This window comes from Dioscorea cayenensis, unplaced genomic scaffold, assembly GCF_009730915.1.
Source record: "Dioscorea cayenensis subsp. rotundata cultivar TDr96_F1 unplaced genomic scaffold, TDr96_F1_v2_PseudoChromosome.rev07_lg8_w22 25.fasta BLBR01001264.1, whole genome shotgun sequence".
Classification (NCBI taxonomy): domain Eukaryota; kingdom Viridiplantae; phylum Streptophyta; class Magnoliopsida; order Dioscoreales; family Dioscoreaceae; genus Dioscorea; species Dioscorea cayenensis.
In genome coordinates this window covers 71,682-92,479 of record NW_024087655.1, presented here as the reverse complement: position 1 = coordinate 92,479, position 20,798 = coordinate 71,682, and the positions used below count along the sequence as shown (strand labels likewise).

General features: G+C 34.1%; 3 protein-coding genes across 3 annotated transcripts; 2 read left to right on the top strand and 1 right to left on the bottom strand.

The window, feature by feature from the left end:
* Positions 1 to 2,737: 2,737 nt before the first annotated feature.
* Positions 2,738 to 6,220, top strand: LOC120256024 (transcription factor BHLH089-like). The gene is made up of 6 exons (XM_039263799.1): positions 2,738 to 3,206; positions 4,675 to 4,881; positions 5,157 to 5,222; positions 5,376 to 5,444; positions 5,533 to 5,604; positions 5,743 to 6,220. The coding sequence occupies exons 1-6, from the start codon at positions 3,021 to 3,023 to the stop codon at positions 5,869 to 5,871; spliced, it is 729 nt and encodes a 242-aa protein (XP_039119733.1). The 5' UTR covers positions 2,738 to 3,020; the 3' UTR covers positions 5,872 to 6,220.
* Positions 6,221 to 7,009: 789 nt separating this feature from the next.
* LOC120256007 (DDT domain-containing protein DDR4-like) lies at positions 7,010 to 13,803 on the top strand. The gene is made up of 12 exons (XM_039263777.1): positions 7,010 to 7,482; positions 7,590 to 7,700; positions 8,565 to 8,651; positions 8,750 to 8,787; positions 8,867 to 8,948; positions 9,067 to 9,173; positions 9,321 to 9,474; positions 10,704 to 10,796; positions 10,912 to 11,035; positions 12,156 to 12,198; positions 12,313 to 12,495; positions 12,587 to 13,803. The coding sequence occupies exons 1-12, from the start codon at positions 7,144 to 7,146 to the stop codon at positions 13,329 to 13,331; spliced, it is 2,106 nt and encodes a 701-aa protein (XP_039119711.1). The 5' UTR covers positions 7,010 to 7,143; the 3' UTR covers positions 13,332 to 13,803.
* A 779-nt stretch (positions 13,804 to 14,582) lies between these two features.
* Positions 14,583 to 17,362, bottom strand: LOC120256008 (beta-glucuronosyltransferase GlcAT14B-like). The gene is made up of 4 exons (XM_039263779.1): positions 16,712 to 17,362; positions 16,550 to 16,625; positions 16,320 to 16,435; positions 14,583 to 15,142 (listed from the first exon to the last, which is right to left on the bottom strand). The coding sequence occupies exons 1-4, from the start codon at positions 17,337 to 17,339 to the stop codon at positions 14,628 to 14,630; spliced, it is 1,335 nt and encodes a 444-aa protein (XP_039119713.1). The 5' UTR covers positions 17,340 to 17,362; the 3' UTR covers positions 14,583 to 14,627.
* Between the last annotated feature and the right edge of the window lie 3,436 nt (positions 17,363 to 20,798).

Below are 20,798 nucleotides of genomic sequence, written 5' to 3'. Positions count from 1 at the left end.
GAGTGATTCTTCTCGGCTCGACTAAGCTGATCTTTGTTGCCTCTTGGTGAACTTCGTCATCTCAGTTCTTGGTCGGGGTCCTCCAGTATTTTTTCCAGTTGATTCTTTCTTTTTCCTGTTTGTGGATATTCACACCGCTAATGTAGCGTCTTTTTTCCCTACTGTTTTATATTTTCTATTTCTATTTTCTTGTCTCATTTGTTTGTTTGAGCTGGTTGGTTGTTGTTTGTTGTACTGTTTTTTTTTTAAGTTGTGGTTTATCCATTTTTATAAAAAAAAAAAGAGTTTTTTTAGAGGCTCAATTTTAACCTCGAAGTCAAGGTACTTAAAAATTCGTCATTTGAGCTATTTTTTGGAACATATAGTCAAAAAAAGAATAATTTTATATTTAATTATTACCTTCATCGGTCCGTTTTTAAGTTTAATTACCCGTTTTAAGTTTAATTAAAATTTATTATGTGTTTTTTTTTTTCACTTATAACACTGAATTTAGAGAGATTTTGGCCAAAAGATTTTGAAGTTAACTATCAAACACAAACTTGATTTTTTTGCACCACTTCCAGCATTGATCAAAGCTCCTCTAATGGTGGGCATGAAGATCCCTAATACTTAATTGGCAAGAAGACCATATAGATATGGTCCCAATCAATTTTTTTAGAGGGCATGACATGCTTCCCCACTTTCTCTTTTATCATTGTATGGTCACCTAATAATCTCTGGTATTTTTTTATTATAACTTTTATTTTTATACTCGTAACTGTATTTTTTTCTTTAACGAAATATGGATAACTCATGTCAGGGACATGCATAACACATAGAGTTTATCTCAATATGTACACCAGAGAGTACCCTCATTCAATGTGAGCTGATATTCGAATTTATCTCCTTAACAAAACATAAAGACCTTATATACAGGATTTAGTGCTAATAGACCAATAGTCGGTTAGCTGTTTTTCTTTCATTTTTAACACATTTTAGGCAATTTATTTTTTTTATAAAATAAATAGTAATTGAGCAGCAGGCTATTTTGGTTTCATGAAAATAAATGCTATCACCCTATAAAGATATAGTGCTTGGCCTTGTGTGCATGCATTAATGCACATTAATAAACTTGAGCTAGAACAATTTATTTACAAAGTGATTTCCATTGGTTTTGATCTTTATCACTCAAAACGAATTTTGTACTTCTTGATTTCTTCATCAATGAAAAGAACAACTAAATTTCACTATCACTGTCCAACATTTTGTACTACTAAAAAGGAAGGCAAATCAAATGATAAACAACTAGTTTTAATGCAATATAATGCAAATAGTCTAATAATTTTGGGTTCATTACCTAACTATATTTTCCAAAATCATATGTTCAAATTGCTATTAATGCCTAAGCAAGTGCACATGAAAATTTTCGTCAATTCAAACTTAAATTTAATTCAAAGTAAACCAAACTCAAAAGCTGTCATAATTGTAGCTTTATATAGGTTTTATTGTTGCCTTCAAAATCATCAAATTATTCTCTTTTATTTAATAAAAAGTCAATTAATTTTTTTTTAAATAAAGTTTTAATTAAATCTATTTAAGGTGATTTTATTTGCTTGAAATGGTTTAATGTGTCTGTTTAGGGGAATAAATAAAGTAAGTTAGAATATGAACTAATGTTACTAATTTATTTGTATTATTTATTTTTTTTAGTTATAAACTATATATATGGCAATAAATCATCTGTGGACGTTTTACGAACGTCCGCAGGTGAGTATAGTGTTCATTACTATGCTACAGTGAGGTATAATCACTGGTTAACTAATCCAACGGCCTAGAGCAACGTTCACAGATTACGAACCTGTGAATATCCGTAGATGATTGAAGCTCTCTCTCTCTATATATATATATGGATTTATTTTGCTTAAAAATCTATTTTTAGAAAACTATTTTCCACACATGCGGCTTAAAAAATTCATAACTTCATATGCACCATTGAAAACTCTATGATGCAACCTTATGTAATAAACAATTATATAACTTCAAGGGGACCAAAGAAAATAATTAATAAAGTTATAGAATTATATTAATGAAATATCTTAAAAGAAAAGCAAAAGAGTAATATAATAATTAAAAATTTTATTTATAATAAATTATTTTATAGGAGGTGGGTTGAAAATATAGAAGGTGGATTCTAATCTTAACTCATATAAGGTGATGGAATAACACGCCCTGGTTTGTCCACTTTGTTTAATTTTTTTTAATATTCCTTGCTTATAAAATCTAGGCTTTTTAATGCGCACGTCATTTATAAATAATAATAATAATATATTTCAAATTAAAATGTAACTAAAAATTAAAAAAAATCAAACTAATTTTCAAATACATAATATATTACAAGGGTTCAAGATAATTATGCATCATATACTCATATAAAAAACAATATTTATTTATATGCCATTATAAATCATAGTTATTCAATGATATACCTGATGACCAATAAGTCCACCAAAAAAATTATATATATATATATAAATCAGACCATAACTTTTATCCACCCATCAATCAACATAAACATACAAGTTTTTAATAAAAAATTAATTTAATTATAAAAATATCTAAAAAAAAATAGAAAGTAAAAATTTTCTCTATTAAAAATTATTAACTTTTACAAGGTGGTACGTGCATTTTTCCCAATGATTTTTTAATGAACGTTGGATTCCGTAGCACAAGCTCTATAAAAAGAGAAGGTTCCGTTTTCTCTTTTTGCCCCCCGGGAAAATATTTATTTACAAACTGGTCTCCTCCCAACTCCGTCCCGACACTGCAAAGCAAACACCGCCGAAGGCCCCGTCTCTCGCGTTGCTCCATCTCTCCCTATTTATGCGCCACCATCCCTTCTCCTCTTCACCAACCTAACCCTCTCCTTCTCCCGAGGAATCAACCAACCCTAGTGGCTCTGCCAACCTCTCTGATGCCCAAAATTTGGGATCTTTAGTGGTAGTTTTATTGGGACGTGAGCTTTGGGTCGTGGGGAGTCAGGGATGGATCTGGCGGCGCGGGAGATGTGGCCGTTTCCGATGCTTGGGGGAGCGAGGACTGTGGATGAGTATACTGTCACTGAGCACAGCGGTGGTGGTGGTGGTGGTCGGACTAGACGGAAGCGGAAGGAATCGGTGTCGGAGGATGAGTCTTCGAAGCTTGTATCGACTAGTAGCGGGAATGAACTGGTATGTGGTTTTGTTTTGTTGGTGATTTTTAGGGGGGTTGTTAGATCTGGAAGGGTTTGGGGGTTTTTGTTGTGGATTTGGTTGTGTTTGCTTGATCTGAGATGGATTAGGGGTGATGCTTGTTATGTGATTTTATTCGATTTTTATTTTTCATTTTATGGGATTTGATGATTTGGCTAGAGTTAGAGGATATTCTAAAGTTTTGATTTTTATAATGTTTCAATTGTTTTCAGCTTCGGTTTGCACAGTGAAGTGTTTGACAGGTTGTAGAGTTGACAAAATTTCGGGAATTGGGAATTTGGTGAAACCTTGTAAGTCTGATTAGAATAATTAGAGCATTATGTTAGAGGTGGTTGAAGTTCTTGTGTTTATCTAGCCTGTCAATTTGTTGTTGAGTGTTTGTTATATAGTTTTCAGTCTGGAAAAAAAAAATATTTTTAGAACTCTGATGAGTGGACTTCTTTCTTAGCTGAAGTGCAGAACCATTAATGAATGCAATTGGAACTGCCAGTTCACTAGCTCTGGCACAGGATGAAAATTATGAAATAACTCAAAAGGAAGTATTTTGCATCTTTAATAGAAAAGTTCTTGTCAAAATATAGTACCTAGCTAGTATCAGCGAAGGATCTTTGGCTATGTGGTACGAGCTATATGTTTTCTTTTTTCATCTTGAAGAAATGCATATAATAAAAACTCTTAAGTGAGTGGCCTGCTGCTGAACTTCAGTCCATTGTTTATTTGAGTAGGCTTTCTGGAGTACTGTGCCTTATCCCTGCATCACACTGTGCGAGTTATAGCTGTGTGAGGAACACATGGGTTTGCCTATTTTTTTGGACTTGTAGTTGCAGCTTTGCCACCTCAAGCTGAAGCCATTGCTTTCATTCACATATTGGTATTTCCAGTGTGTCAATCATGAGAAATTTGCTTATTAACATAGTGCTTGCAATTAGATGTTCTGGATTTTCTGGTTTTTTGTTCAACCTGTTGTTTCTGGTCAAGTTGTCTGTATATATTCTACTTAGTCCTTAGCTGAATGATTCTCTCCGATTTTGAAATCTTAGCAACAGGGAGAATCTTATCAAAGCCAGTGACTTTTCACAGGCTTTGAAGTTTTCAAAGCTGACAAATGCAGTTCTTGAATACTAAATGATTTTTATGAAATCTATTTGACTATGCTTGAGTAGTTCCAATGCATTCATCTTCTCTGGTGTAATATGCATGCCTTTGCAGTTATTTTCTACAGTGCATCATTAGCCTTGTTATTTTAGTGTGAATTTCTTATCTTTGACTAGTCTTAGGACTAGGATAGTAATGTATCTTTATTTTGGGTGACCAAATTTTTTCATTTGAGGATTTCTTCTTGTTACTTCAATATTTCTTTTTATATGTTAAGATCAGTTTGATTTGGCTGCTTTCATTTTTTTATCATTGTTCAATTTTTTTATTTTTTTAATTTCTTTTCGAACAGACGGATTGTGAAGGTAAAAGGGCAAAAAAGATTATGAAATCTAGGGTTGAGAATGACAATTCAAAAACTGAGACTGAGGCTAGTTCGGGCAACTGTGACAAGCCGGTAGATCAAAATGCGCAATCCTCTGAACCACCCAAACAAGATTACATTCATGTGAGAGCAAGAAGGGGCCAAGCAACTGATAGCCACAGTCTTGCTGAGAGAGTAAGTGGTTTCTCTTTTCCAGCCTTCTTTAAGCCATTTATCATATCAATTTACTTTTGAGATTGATGCAATATGCCAATTTGGGGACCAGTTGCTCCCTCTTTTTTCCTCTTGTGCTTTCCTGGCTTACATGTAGTGGACTAAGAAGCATAAGCACATCTACATTTGGTTTTGTTGCATTATTAATATTAATTTGTTTTTTTGTAAGATATAAGTAGTGTGCAGCATGTTGAAAAGTCTTCCATATATGCCCTTATAAATGCTTTCGTTTACAGGCTAGAAGAGAGAAGATAAGTGCGCGGATGAAAATCTTACAAGATCTTGTACCTGGATGTAACAAGGTGTATCATCGGTGCCATTACCTTTGATCATAAATACCATGCTTTAAACTAAATATTTCTTGATACTTACTGAGTTTATGAGTAATGTTCTTGCTTTAGATGTACACTATCACTGAAAATGTAACTGCATATTATTTCTTTTAACGTTGACAGGTAATTGGCAAAGCATCAGTTCTTGATGAGATTATCAATTACATCCAGGCATTGCAGCGCCAGGTCGAGGTATAAATGCTTCCGGCAAGTATTGCATTTCCTTGGACTTGTTTCTTCTTGATTTTCAATATTATCCATCTGCCATTGGCTTTCGCAGTTCCTTTCAATGAAGCTGGAAGCTGTAACGTCTCGAATGAATTCAAGCATTGAAAGCTTCCCTCCCAAAGATGTAAGTTGAGACAGCAAATCCTGTTCTTTTCCAACTCATGAAACTGATGTGACTCAAATCAGACAATATTTCAAGAGTTTTACTCTCCTTTCTCATTCAGTTGAATAATCAAACATAACAAAGATGCTGTGTTTTCAGTTTGGACCACAAGCATATGATACTGCTCCTAGTTTGCCATTCGGAACTCAAGCGAGGGAGTACGATCAAGGATCAACTCCAGAATGGCTTCATATGCAGGTTGGTGGTGCATTTGAGAGAGTCACATAGCATCAACCGAAAAATTCGTCATTCCTCAGACAATAAAACTATGCAGTAGTCAGGACGAAGTTATTCCGATCATTTTCAGTTTGTTCTTCCATGCATTTCTGTCACTATGGAGCCATTCATTACCATGGTTTTGTATGTTCATGTTCCTGAACATTAGTCAATATCCATATTGTTGTAGCATTGGGGAAACCAAGTTACTTCCCTTATTCCAATTTTATGGGATTTCTAGTTACCAAACATGCATGTTCTGTAAACTGATGTTAATGTATTCTGTTGATTTATCAACATTAATTTATCATCGCCTCGTTGGTTGATGAAGCCCATTCAAGATGTTGGTTTTTATTTTTAACTTGTTTTGGTTAGTTGTTTTGGAGTTGTTTATTTGTATTCCCTTTCAGTTTTTCCTTGAACTTCTTTGTATCTTTCTTGTTTTGTTAATAAAATAGCTGCAGCTGCAGTTCTTTTTTTCAGAAAAAAAAAAAAAAAATTAATTTATCATCTTATGGCATAACAAATTAATGACTCAAGAACTTGTGCTTTTGATGCTTGAATTCTCTACTCTTTTTTCCCTGCAAATTTGTGCTTTTAGTCCTTTGCTCTTTTATCTTTCAATCTGAATTCCTAATCAGTGGAAGAGTTCAGGAACAGTCCTTTGGTTTCTATTCACTTCTTTTTAAATCTTAGTAAATATTTTTCTGTATTAATAAAACTAATTAGTATTTTTGAATTAGAAAATATTGGATCATAAATGCATAACTATCAAATTCAAGGAATGTGAGTAATGATACTACTAACAAACTAATTAGATTTAAACTTTAATTTAGTTCTAAATTATCTAAAGTGAAAGTCAAGAATGGATCTTCAATCACACCCAAATATTCCTTTAATTAAATTACAAATTAAAATAATTCATTTGACAGTTTTTAAGTAACGTAAAAATAAATAAATAAATATTTTTATATAATTTAGGACTAAAATGAAATTATATTAAATTCAAGGGACCAATCGTTCAATTTCAACTTTACTTCGAACCGGATCCCATGGTAGGATCCGATAGACTAATCGGATCGGATCCATTTTCGCCGTCACCGTTAAATGTTTCCGTGATGATGGGGTCAAGTAAAATTCCCATTTTACCCTTCTCCTCCAAAACCTTCTCTTTGGCTACCATCTCTCTCCCTCTCTCTCTCTCTCCTCCGCCCATTCCTTCGCGATCTCACTCTCGCTCTTCTCCATCGGTCTCCGCCGCCCGATCTCGCCGCCGCGCGCGCGATGCCGTCGGATGGCGAGGCCTCACCGTCGCCTCTGGATCTGGCGCCGCCGCCGGCCACCGCTGAGTCGTCACCGTCGTCGTCAGAGCGGCTTCGGCCGGATCCGTCGCCGAGGAGGACTCGCTTGCCCCGTGCTTGCACTTCTCGTCCCTCTCCTCGTCTCCTCTCGCCCCCTGATCCTCGCCCCTCGCCCGCCGACCTGAAGGAGCGAGAGGAGCGGAGGAGGAACGCTCGGATTATCACCACTTTAGGCCCGCCACCGCCTTCCTCTCCCTCGCTGCTCCCCCGCTGGGGCCTTCGCTCCATGTGGGAACTCGCGTCTCTTCTCAACTTCCTTCATGTGAGGTTCTTGAAAGCTAAGTTTTTGAAATTTTTTTCTTTTTTGGTTTAAGGATCTCTTTGGTTGTTGATGTGTTTGCTTTGTTGGTTTTGTTCGATGATTTTTAGGTTTTTCGGCCGATGTTGAACATTGCGGCGGAGTTCTCAGCCGAGGAGCTCGAGACGGCGTTGATCACTCCCAATAATACGCTTGAAGAGATTCATATACCTCTGTTAAAGGTCTGTGCTATATTGTTTTGGGTGAATAAATTTTGCTTTCTGTTTGTTTCCTATGCATTCTCTTACTATTGAGAATTTTGGTTTGGTTTTCAAATTTTTTTGGTTTTGCACCTGTTTCTTTTGCCTGAAACGAGAGATTATAAAGCTAGTTTGGTCTCACTTTTTTTTTTTGGCTGTTAAGAGTTATAGGTTTTTTTCTAGTTTTGATGCATCTCACTTTCTCGAAGGGTGTGAACTTCTCTACTTTTAGTTTTCCCTTTCTTCAGACTCAGCATCATAATGCAATATGATTAGAGCCTTGCCTCCTCTACTAGTAACCGATACAATTGTTTTACTTGGGATTATTTGGCATCAGACGGATGGAGTTGGTTAATTGTAAGTTTGTAACCTTGTTGAATATATATATATATATATATATATATATATATATATATATTTTGGTTCTCTAGATTGCAAGTGTGTAAGGTTTAAAACTTGTTCAATAGGTAGGATGGTCTTTTTAAGGGACAACCTTATTTGATAACTTAAGCTTTTCTGATTATGTTAGTGACAAAGATGGATTTAATTTGATAAATATATTTACAAAAGATTTAAACTGGTTTTGGAGCAGTTTGTAGTTGCTCAATGCGCATGTGACTTGTTATGTAACATTAGAATTATTGCAAGTTCTATATTATTTTTGTGGGAACCAAAATTTTGAGCATATGATTGTTATAGGAATCACTGTTATTTCTGGCACATTCTTTGTACCTTTTCCTGATACTACTGTGTTGGAGGTTGGATTTCTTGTATGTGATATGCGCATATGACTGATTAATTTATATCATATATTTTGCGTAAAGTGTTGCTTTAACTTGATTATAGGCAATCCCCCCTGTTATCCGCATGGCATTAGGGCATGCTACCTGGATCACTGTACTTTGCAGGAAATTGAAATATTGGTGGCATTGGGTATGTACTTTGAATGTGCGTTAACTATAGAACACCATCTTTATGACCTGATCTTGTTCTGCAGCTTATTCAACTTTATAAAATGTTTGACAATGCAGGTTGCAGAAGGGGAGCCACCAATAATTGCGTCCCATGGGTTAGTTTTTGAAACTTTGGAATCTGCAAGGTTTGAAAGGTACTTAAAGCTTAGTGGTTTGCAATCTGTGATTTTGCAGAACAGAGATTGAAACATACAAGACTCTTGATCCGGGGACACGGATGCTAATCCTGAAAGCATTGTGTGACATCCGTGTTGAGGTATGTAAATATTTCATACCTCAGCTAATTTTGTACTTTTTTTTTTGGTTTTTTCCTCTGCCTTCTATTTGTGGTCATGTTGAGTAGTCTTCACGAATATCTTTGCCATATATTGCAGCAAGAAGACATTCGGACTTATATTGAGAGTTCCTTGAAACAAGGCATTCAACTAACAGCATTTCGCAGAGAAAGAATAGGAGGTGATTCACATGGGATATCATACTGGTAACCAACACTAAAGCTTCTTGAATAACAAATAGTGCTGTATTGATTTTTCCCATCAAGGTTTATATCTGACAAAAAAATTTAGTTGTGAATATATTTACAATAGAAGAGATGCCTGAATTTCATTTTTGTCTTTTGTTGATGTAGGTACGAAGATGATCCTATTATTGGTCATCGGTTGTATCGGGAGATCAGGCAAGTGGAAGTTACAAAGTTTAAGTCAAAGGGTCCTTCCCGTCCTGTTGTATCTTACCAATGGGAAACAGTGGCAACCAACTTTGATGAATTTCAAGAAGTTTCAGTAAGTTTCTATGGTTAGATTTGTGGATTTGTGCTTCTCGGATGATTCTCCTAGAAATTTTTGCCCTTCCATGATAATTTGAGGCATACAGAAGGCTGTAAATTCCTTGGTGGTACTCTGGATTGACTTTACGTTTGGGCATCCATTGTCTTACCACTTTCACTTGTATTATTGTTGTTGCTCTGCCACTGATTTGATAACCAGGTTTTTTGACTTATACAAATGCATTATTTTAAGCTTCTTTACTATTATTTAAGTTGATTAGAGAACAGAACTACATGCCTTTTCATTGGTCATCAATGATGGATGAAATGCACTAAACTTCAAGATGCAAGAATACTTACTCACATGACTTGAGCACGTGCTATTTGCTGATGCAAAATAATGGTTTGTGTTTGATTGGAGTATTATGATGTTGGGATTAGTCTCAATCAACAACCAAACAACAACAAAAAGGGGTTGGGACTAACTACAATATAACTTTTATAGATTGTTTACATATTAGTTAATGACCACATCATGGATGTTGAGTTTAATGCTCGCACTATTATACCTAGGGTAAATTGCGTCTTACCCTTAAAATTAAAGAGGAAAGCAGTTGGATGTATTCATGTGAACATAATGCATATCGTTGACATAAATGCATTGGTAACATGTAACAACTATTTAAGTGTCTTAATACATTATGTTAATGGAAATGTGTTAATAGGCTACAGATTTAGTAGGGTTGAGTATATCCAAGGTCGTGTAGAGTGTTGAGTATTATAGACAATAAATCAATAAGTCAAAACTAGGGAGATTAAATTTTTAATTCAAGTTAAAGCAGGATAAGAAAAAAAAAAGCTGAAATGATGAAAATTTTATGATGATTTAAAAGGGTAAAGAAAAAAAAAATGAAGTTAGAGATAACATAGATTATAAATGATAAGACACCAAAAAAAAAAGAACAAATTGAATAGAAACCAATAAGTTCTCTTTCATGCATATAAAATAATTAAAATAAGACAAGAAAGACATGCGCTTGACTTGGGGAGAGGAGATATGCATTTATTGTGTAACATAAATATTTATCATGTGAAGCACTTGATTTTCTTTCTGATTGGTCGGATTCGCTGCATCTGATTGGTTGAATTTTTTGCTGTTGTTACTACAAGTTGATGTGCTGTTGTTGGTGTTGTTATTAAAAGTCATATTTATTTCTTTCCTTATGTTTGCTAGTTTATCTGCAGGATAAGCTCTTCTTGAGTAAAAACAAGACTGAAGCTGTCCTTGGAAAGAAGTTAAAGATTCGCATTCTACCAGAGATCGAGAAAATTCACAAGGCATCTAACTCTTCATATTTGCATATGTTCAATTCTTTTGTTGTGTATGCAACATGAGCAGATTTCTTTCAGTCCATGGGTAAAGATTTACTCGTTTTACTGATTATTCAAACAGAAGAAAGAGAGATTGTTGAAAAAACAACACAGACAAGCTCTTCTTCTTGATAGCTTTTTGACTACCGAAGGACATACATCAGGTCGTGCACTCCGTGACAGAAAACCAGTTACATATACTTTTGGTTAGTACCTCCACAATGAAATTTATTTGAACTCTGTTTTCCTATTGAACAGTATGCATTATGGTACAACTTAGCATGAGAATGCAACTGACAGCATGATGTGACACTATGATCTCCTTAAATTACTATTTGAAAAATATCCTGAATCAAAGTTTTGAGTAAACAAGCTATGTGTTATGACGAATAAATAGACCCCACTGTTTTTAGCAGTTATGAACGCTGAATATTATTTTCGTTCTGTATTGTTTTTCTGAAGTTCATATGAGCATTATGTAAGCATACTTCTGGACTAGTGCAATTTAATGGTCCAGCAATTAAATTGTTAGACCATTTACTGGTAACCCTCTTATTCTTGTCTTTTACCCGGCCTTTTGACATCCACAAAAGTAGGCACATACTAAAGTTACTAAATTACACTGGTTTCAGGAGTCTGTTAAAATGGCATAGGTAGGTGGTGAGGGCAATTGTGAAATGGTTCCCCAACCTTGCTTCCTTAAAAAAGATGTCTGTTATCCCTACAACAAATTTTGATATGCTGTCAATTTGTTTATCAGTTTTCCTGTATATGAAGTGGATTGCAAATATGTTAGTTTCTTATATTCCACCTTGTCATAATGCTCCAATATTATCTTATATCAGCACCTTGATTGTTCATATTATTTGTGACAATTATAAAGGGCCTGATGGTTTAATGGAGAATAATTATTATAAAGGTGGAATCACTTTTTTGCTGGAAGTGTGAAATGCACAGGCAAAATGTAGTAGCAAAATTTAGAACTGGCAGATCTATTATTTCTTTAGTTTATTTAAAATACCATCGCCATAATCATTTGTTCAATCATAGTTTATTTCAGATTTCTTTTGTTTTATTGTGTTATGTATTTTGTTCAAAACATCTACTTTCTTTCCAGGGTGTGCTATATAGATTCCTTGACCAATCAGAACTTCCACCCACACTTGGGATTGTTTTTATGTGAATAAGAAATACATTCATCTAAAAAGCACATTAGCTAATCTGCAGTGTAGATGTTATTAGGCTTTTTTCTTTTGGTGGCTCACTCTTCGAGGAGCACTTTGAGCAAATTTTGAAGTAACAAATTCATATCATCAAAATTTGCAGATGATTATGACCGGTCCATTAGTGAGGCGATAAAGATCACAAAGTATGTATTTTATATCTCTGGTACATTTATGCTTCTCTTTGCCTCTTGTGGAAATAAATTGAATGTCTAGCAGTCACTAGATTCTATTTTTAACTTGCTATATGAATGGAACAGACAACCCTCTCCTGAGCAAATCACCAGAAGAGAAGCTGTGGCTAAAACTAATGCATCCACAAATGGGAAGTGGAGTGAATCTCCACGTATTTCACAACAACTAGAAAACAAGTCCCAGTTTCCAAAGTCGGAGAATTGGGAAGAGATTGATGCAGGACACCTGTCTGAACCTCTTGATCGCAGGTACTATACACAGATTATTTTCCACTCAAATATCTTGATAGATTTCTTAAATATCAATCCCAATTTTTATTGCTGTTTGCTTTAGTAACAGGCGGAGGAAGAGGCCTCAACGATATTCGGAGAAGGAGTTCGTTGAAGCTGTTCCAGATGAGTTAGACTTTGACAGTGATGATGACATAGTTGGAGAAGCAGTTTATGATGAGGAATACCTTAGAAGCCGAAAGCAGAGAAAAGTTGCAAGCAGCTCTGATGGGGATGAGGAATACCGCTGGGAGGATGAAAACGCGCAGGATGAGGAAGAAGATGATGGTGATGATAACTTCAGCGATGGTGAAGACCAAGTTGAGCACCGCCAATCCGGGAAATTTCTCCATCGTAGTAGGCGGGAAACGAAAATGAGATCTGTTGGTGAACTACAATCAGGTCTTAGACGCAGCAAAAGGTCCACTAGACAGCGTGTAAATTACAGACAGTATGCAGTGTCTGACACTGAAGAAGGCTATACCAAACGGTTCAAACCTCCCAAATTGAAGGTCTCTGATGTGAATTGGGATCCTAGTGATGAGCTTGAAATGCCAGCCCCAAGTCCAGAATCTCAGCAAAAGGACATCGATGAGAAACTTACAGATCAAAACTCACATCATAAACAGCAAGCACGGGAATCAGCTGAAACTACGAGCAGCTCTCAGGAAGAAGACGACAGTGCACAAAGACGGTTTCTAGATCTTAACAAGCTTGCTCCTGTAATTGGTATAGACGATGGATCTCGCCCTCTTTTGAAGGATGAAGATGTTGATAACTTCCTACCATCCAAAGCTCAAACAGTCCATTCATGATGCAATGTTCACAACAAATACATCAGGATTGCCGAAAGGAAGACCCAGCAGCATTTTTCGGTATTTCCAAAGTCCATGAATGTGAGCATCATATCAAGGATTGCTGAATGGAAGGGGCTGTAGGTCTTGCATTTGTTTTCGATATTTGTAGTTGATGAATGTGGGTTTACATACAGCCTTTCCATTCCATCTGGTTAAGCTTATCAGGAATGCCGGAATGAAAGTTGTCGATTCTGTTTTTATTTTCGATTTTTCATAGCCGATAAATGCGGGTTTACCGTCTTCCAATTCTGATGAGGCAGACAGGAAAATACAAAGATGTAAAATGTGAGGGAAAAAAAGTTTTCATGACTTGATCTTGTGGAGAATATACAGCAGTAGCTCTCAGTTCATTGTTGAGATTCATTGTTGAGTGCATTCTAGTCTCAATTTCTCATGGTAATGAAATCAAGGAGTTTGTGTTTTTGCTGGTGCTTTCTTCTCATCTCTGTTGCATTTGTATGCTGATACTGGATTGGTATCAATTCGTATCAATTTTATAGACCATGCTATTTATTTGTTTGCTTATTTGTTTGTGATGAATTAAGGAACATTTTTAAAAATTGCATTTTAAAAAACAGAGATGAGAAAATTTATGGGTTGTAAAGCACCCTAACAATTATTTTTTAAAAGACAGATTAAGAAGATTTGTAGATACAATTTTAGAAAAGTTGTTAGATTTAATTAAGGGGCGTTTTTGTAACTGTATCATGATACATTATGTGCTAATTATGAAATTTAGTTCAGTTTCAGTGACTAATCAAGAATCATCATTAAAATGTTTAGTTTTAGTAAATGCTTATGTCATGTGGGGGTATATTTGTAATTTTATTTTAAGACCCAAAGCTTAATTACAACTAACTTGATTAATTAAACATCAACAACAATTTTAGAAAATGACCTCAAACCTAATGTCTCAAGATGTTAAGTTAGTATTTTTCAAAAAGGCTCAAACTGCACCAAGCACTGGTAGGTCAACAACCCCTCCACCAAGCACTGGTAGGTCATTCTGTGATCTAAATTTCCAACCCACCAAATGTGATATCAATATCAAAATTCAGAACCAAAATTAATTGACTTAGTACCTTGTTTGCAATCACCAGCAAAAAGGCTCAAACTGCACTTTTTCTTCTAATATTCGATATACAGCAGAACGTTCCCCTTCTTAAATTCGAAGATGGAACATGGCGACAATGAGCTACAAGCAGGAAAAGAACAAAAAATGGCAATCTATAATTAGTTATGTATATCAAACAACTACTTGCATTGTCTTGGCTTGAAGTTATTTTCTGATAAGAGTGAGGCAGTTAGCCTTCCTAGCCTGATAGCACCGCGTCCTGGCCGGAGAAGGGTAGTATTGCCGACAACCATACATGGATCACTCCCATTGGTTGTTGGTGCAATGCACCATCCTCCAGGCACAACCCTGTTAGGGCTGCGGAACAAGAGTTCAGCGTCAATCTTGTCAAGAATTGGATCATCTTTAAGGAACTTCCTTGCAAATGGAGCATTGCTGTCGATCATTCTGGTCATGTCATCGACGGTGAGAAAGTGCGGGTGCTGCTTTGGTGGGTTGTCCCATGAAATAAAATGAAGATCATGGTTCACTGTTGTGTTTTGGAACTCCTTTGCATTGCAGATGACAGTATGGAAGTAACCTTCTGGAGAAGACACGAAGTTGGCATAGTACATGAGAACGGTTCTAGGGAGGTTGTCCCAGCCCCATATACAGTAGTCGACAAAAGAATGAGACAGCATCATCCAAGCTGAACCTGCAGTATAAGAATTCGATGATTTAATGGTGTTGGCTTTCTCTTGTAATTATCCAAAAACAATGCTATCAACGTACTAGAACAGGATAAGAACTTATTGCAACAAGAGGACAAGTTGCTTATTAATTAGAGGAGGAGTTCCAAACTCAATGTTAGACCAATGTATTTACAAGATGTGCATTGTCCTCTCATCATTATGGTTAACATGGTACGGGTGAATTTTCTGAAGACATGCTGCTCCAAATAGGTTTGCTTTGCAAACAAGCTAAGAATCAGTTATAATCAGACTGTCCGTGCAAGCACAAACATGGTGGTCAGGATGGAATTATTCTGGCATAGTCACACTGCCAACAAATTCCATTATGTACTGAACATACAGTTAATGAGGCTACTCATTTCATACATAACTGTACTTGCTCAAAAATGAAACTATTAAATAAAATCTGATGTAATGTAATCCTCTGAGCGATACAACTCAGAAGATAAATCATTGAAGACTGACTGACTAAGGTTGAATTATGAATTCATATGTAACGCGTTGCACCTGCTTTCTACCAGTACGGCACACATTACATGTATGAGTGAAAAAACAAGGAAAAACGCATTCTTGTAGCAAACAATTTGATGGAGTCAATCCATGTGATCAATCTTCAAAGGGAACTACCGCGTTTCTTAAAATCTAACCATGGTTAGAAATTAAGGATTGATCAATAATTCAAGCAGTTTGAACGCTTTGGCAGTAGAAAAAGAAATAAGAAATTTTAGGAAAGCATTGAAATATTCACAAGGTTTCAACAATAAGTAATATAATATATACAATGTGCAACAGTGTATGCTTCCTTCCACCAATTTATGCTATTTATGCTGATCTATATCAAGAACTTCAAAGCTTACATATCAGTCTACCTTATTGCCTATAATGCATTCAAGGCTACATTCATGAAAACTAGTTCACATGGATAATACTTGTTTCCATATATAGAGTATAGATTATTGACCCCTCGAGCGACAACAGCAATTGACAAAAATAGTATCAAATATCATTTACATATTTGTTGATCAGCCAAAAGGAAAGACTGACAATTAGAAATGAACTTTAATCATATCTGAATCCACCCTCAAATGTTCTAAACCAATACCAATCCCAAATAACTGTAAAGAATAACACAACACTGACCAGTAAAGAGCTTGAACGCAGTGGGCACACTCCTCCTCTGTGGTATCTGAAGCAAATCTCCCTTCTTTAGCATAGACAACCCTGGATCAACAATTACCGGCCTCGCCCGATGAAACCTGCATTAGGATCCCAAAATCGAAAGCAAGATTAGTTTTATGAATCAAAAGAAGATTAAAATAAGAAAGAAAAGAAAAGAAAATTTCATGAAGAATTAATCTAAATGTTCATACTCTTTCCACCCGATGTTGCTGGTGTGATCAATGAAGTTGAGATTCTTCATCAAATACGAGAAAACATGCAATAGATCTAAACAATAAAACGCAACCAAATCAATCATTCAGAACAATAAACCAAAGTTCTTCTCAAAATCCAGCAAAAGATCAAAAAAATACCATCTTGCGTGACGAGGGGGTAATCCGAGGCGCTAAGGTTAATGAACCAATCCCAATCGCCGGCCTCTCGGAGCAAGATCGCGGCGGCGTGGAGGGTATTCGCGACCATCGTAGGGCCACGATAGGTGATCAGATTCGCCTTCACGATCATCCGAACATTCCCAACCTTAGAGAACAACTGATGGCTATCGAGATAGGCCTTGAGCTCGGCCCTCTCTTTCTCCGGCGCCTCAAGATCGAGATGGACGACGTAATAATTCCTCGGATGGTAGAGAGCCAGGAGGGTGCGCTTGAGGATGTCGCCATCGCCAAGGGAGCCGGAGATGAGGTAGGCGAGGCGAGGGGGAGTCGGTAGAGGAGAAAAAGGGCTAGATTGGAGCTTAGACTCGGCGAAGACGGGGGAATGAAGGTAAAGAGAGGAGAAATAGGGGAAAAGAAAGAGAGGGGAAGAGGGGGCAGAGAAGCTGGTGAGGAAAAGGAGGGCAAGAGAGATGATGGAGCCGATGCCGAGGGGGATGATCCATTTGCGGTCGATCCCCGGCGGTGGCCGGAGGTGGACGAAGGAGCTCAAGGACTTCATCGTCGCCGGAGCTTTGGTTCGTGGGTGGTGGTGATGTTTGATGTCCATCTGAGAACAGTGTTCACAGTTACGTTTCGTTTGCATCGAAGAACACTAGTGTTCCGTTTTTTTATCTTTTTTTTGTTTTTGCTTTTTACTTTTTACTCCCTGGGAAAATTTTTAATTTTTATTTGGGGTTTTTTTTTGGTTTTAAGGTTTTGTATTTGTACCCTTGAATTTAGATTGTTAGTATATATATATATATATATATATATATATATATATATATGCTTCATAAATGCTGTATTTATTATGGATAATCAATTTTTTTAATTAATTAATCAATTAATGAGTAAAGAACCAACCGGTCCTTTTTATTTATCTCATGATTTTTTTTTGTCTTTTTATTTATCAATTTTAAAAAATTTATAAAACTTTAAATATTGTTTTATTCAAATTTATCATGTATTTTTATAATTTATAATAAATCATATTCGTAGTATTTTATTAAATTATATTTTAAATAAAAATAATTTTAAAAAATTAATATAATTTTGTAAAAATTAATTATAACAAATTTTCTTAACCAATAAGAATTATAAATTAGACAAATAAAAAAGATCAGAAAAATATTGTTCACTGACTTTCTGTGTGGATCTCATGTAAGAAGAGATGTATTTTTTTTTTAAAAAAAATTAGATTTATCTAGATGTGATGGTTAATATATTATTTTAAAAATATATAAACCCTTATATATTGGATTCTATTCCAACAACTTTTGAATTCTTTGGTTTCCTTTTTAATTATTTATTTATTCAATTAACGTATGAAAGCAACATATTTGACTGGAATTTTACATTTATGCCCTTACAAAACTTGCCGATTGTAGAATTTGTGAAAATTTACAACAATCCATTTCTCGGCCATAGATTACACTTTTTAAAACTTGCAGGGGGGATGTATGTGGAAAGAATATATGTATTATACTATTATATATATATATATATGTTTTTTTATTTATTTTAGCAATATTTTATTAGTGGTTGGTGTGGAATGTAACAAGAAAGGCAAATGAAGTAGTGATTGTTTATTATGTTAATGGGTTCAGCAGAGATGTCCTGAGTTTTCTATGAAGATGTTGGCTGACGTGGACATCTATATTAGACAACATATCTGTCATTTTTTTATAATTTTTTTAATAAAAATTAATTTTTGAAATGAGGTGACTTTGATAATAGTATTTTTGGTGAAGCCAGTGACATGAAATCCGTATTGTTATTTTTTAAATTAATTAGTATAAATTTAAATTATAAATATATAGAGGACCAATTCTTTATAGACGATGATAGATAAAAAAAATCTATAGATGTTCATTATCAAAGTTGGATCTCGATCCAACAATTAACATTGATAAATAGTAGGTTACTATAGTAACATATACAGTAATTACTGTTTGGAGTAGTGCAACTAATAGTAATAATATTCATCAATATCAGGCGTTGGATCGTAATCGAACGACTGATATTTGATATCCATGGAGAATGCAAATTCATATATATATATAATTATATTCACATATATAAGCATCGATCCTCTCCGCACGTTCATAATCTGTGAACGTTGCTCTGAGCTGTTGGATTTCTATCCAACGGTTATGCACTATTTAATAAACAGTAACACTGTGCTTATGAACAATGTACACCCAATTAACACAAGATTAGCTTTGACTGTGCATTATCTTACTGCTGCTATCTGTGAACGTCTGTGTACGTCCACATAAACCCTTTTCTCTCTCTCTCTCTCTCTATATATATATATATATAAGGTCAAAAGAACAATGTAATATAAAATATGGGATATGATCTAGGAAGCCAAGGGATTCAAAAAACGACCTAATTCGTTGATGTGATATTTATTATAAAGTATTTTTTTTAGTAACTCTTCTAGTTAGGGGATAATTTTTGTATAATAATTGAATTCTTAGGTCCATAGAAGTCTCATCTAAAGCAACCAAAAATAAAATAACTCTACATAAATGTTATCGTATGTATGAGAACTATGTTTATTGTCCTTGCATTTTATTTTCATTTCTGACGCTTATGTAGAGATGCCCAATCACCATTTGTTGTTACATCTCAATTTTGGTTTCATATTTGATTTTTATTTTGCCTTCATGTATCTGTAATTATCTTTTTGGAATGAGATGAATTTGATATAATATATTTTTTTTATGAATCAGTGACATAAATTCATATTGTTTATTTTTTAATATAATTTACATAACTGTTAGTTATTTATGAGTATATATATCTAGCAGTGGATAACTATGAATACATCTTCATAAAAATTATATATAAAAAAATTATATTTACATGTATACAGGATATATATAATGTATTAATTTGTATATAAACAATGCAATATAAAGTTAACGGATAGGATCCAAAAGGTCTGGGATTCGAAGAGGACCAAATTTGTTGGCTTGATATTTATTATAAAGCACAATCTTGATTTTTTTTTTGTTTATCTCTTATTGTTGGAGGGACATTAATATATATATATATATATATATATATATATATATATTATTAAAATATTAATAGTATAATTTATATAGACACCCTTAATTTTTATTTTTCAAGATTTTATCCACAATATATAAAATAAATTAAATAAAATAATAAAATTATTACATTAAATTAAATTGATGTTGGAAAAATAATAAATAATATCGCTAGCCAAAATAGATCTTCAAATATTTTTTGTTTTTAAATTTTATATTTAGATACATTTTTTTTATGAACTTATTAATACATAATTATAATTTTTAAGGATATTAATATAAATAAATAGTAATAATAAATGATAATAATAAAACTCTAAAAAAAATTTGCAATTACTATCTCAAAATCCCTAAAAACAAATCATTGCATGTATTGTATCATTGCATGTATTGTATCGATTGATGAGTTTTTTTTTCTTTTTACTCAATTTACTCCAAATATATTTTATCTTTCATTATAGAGACTTATTTTATTTTATTTTTTTTTTAATTTGTTTCATATCTAATTTAATTTGCTTAATTTTTTTGTGTGATTATTTGTTATGTAAATTTATTTGATATTTGTTAAATCTTTGTTTAATTATTTATTTTGAAAATTATTGTGAAAATTGTTAGATATTTGTTGTTATTATTCATTAGATTATTTTTTAAATAGTTATTGTATTTAATAATTGAATTTGTGTTAAGTTTTTTTTTTAATTGTATTATTTGTGAATTAGTGTTTAACAGTTAGTTGACTTATTTACTAATTATGTAAATATGATAGGTTTTTTTACACTTAAACCAAAATTATTAGATGAACGTATATTTTATATTTTTGAAATATTGATTATTTTTTTTTGAAATATCGATTATTATCCTCTTAAATTTGAATTAATCAAATTGTTTAATATTTATAACTTTTTTTGGCACAGAGATAGCCGATGCTTATTCCTCAGATACCGTCATTGTTTCTTCTCCGAGAA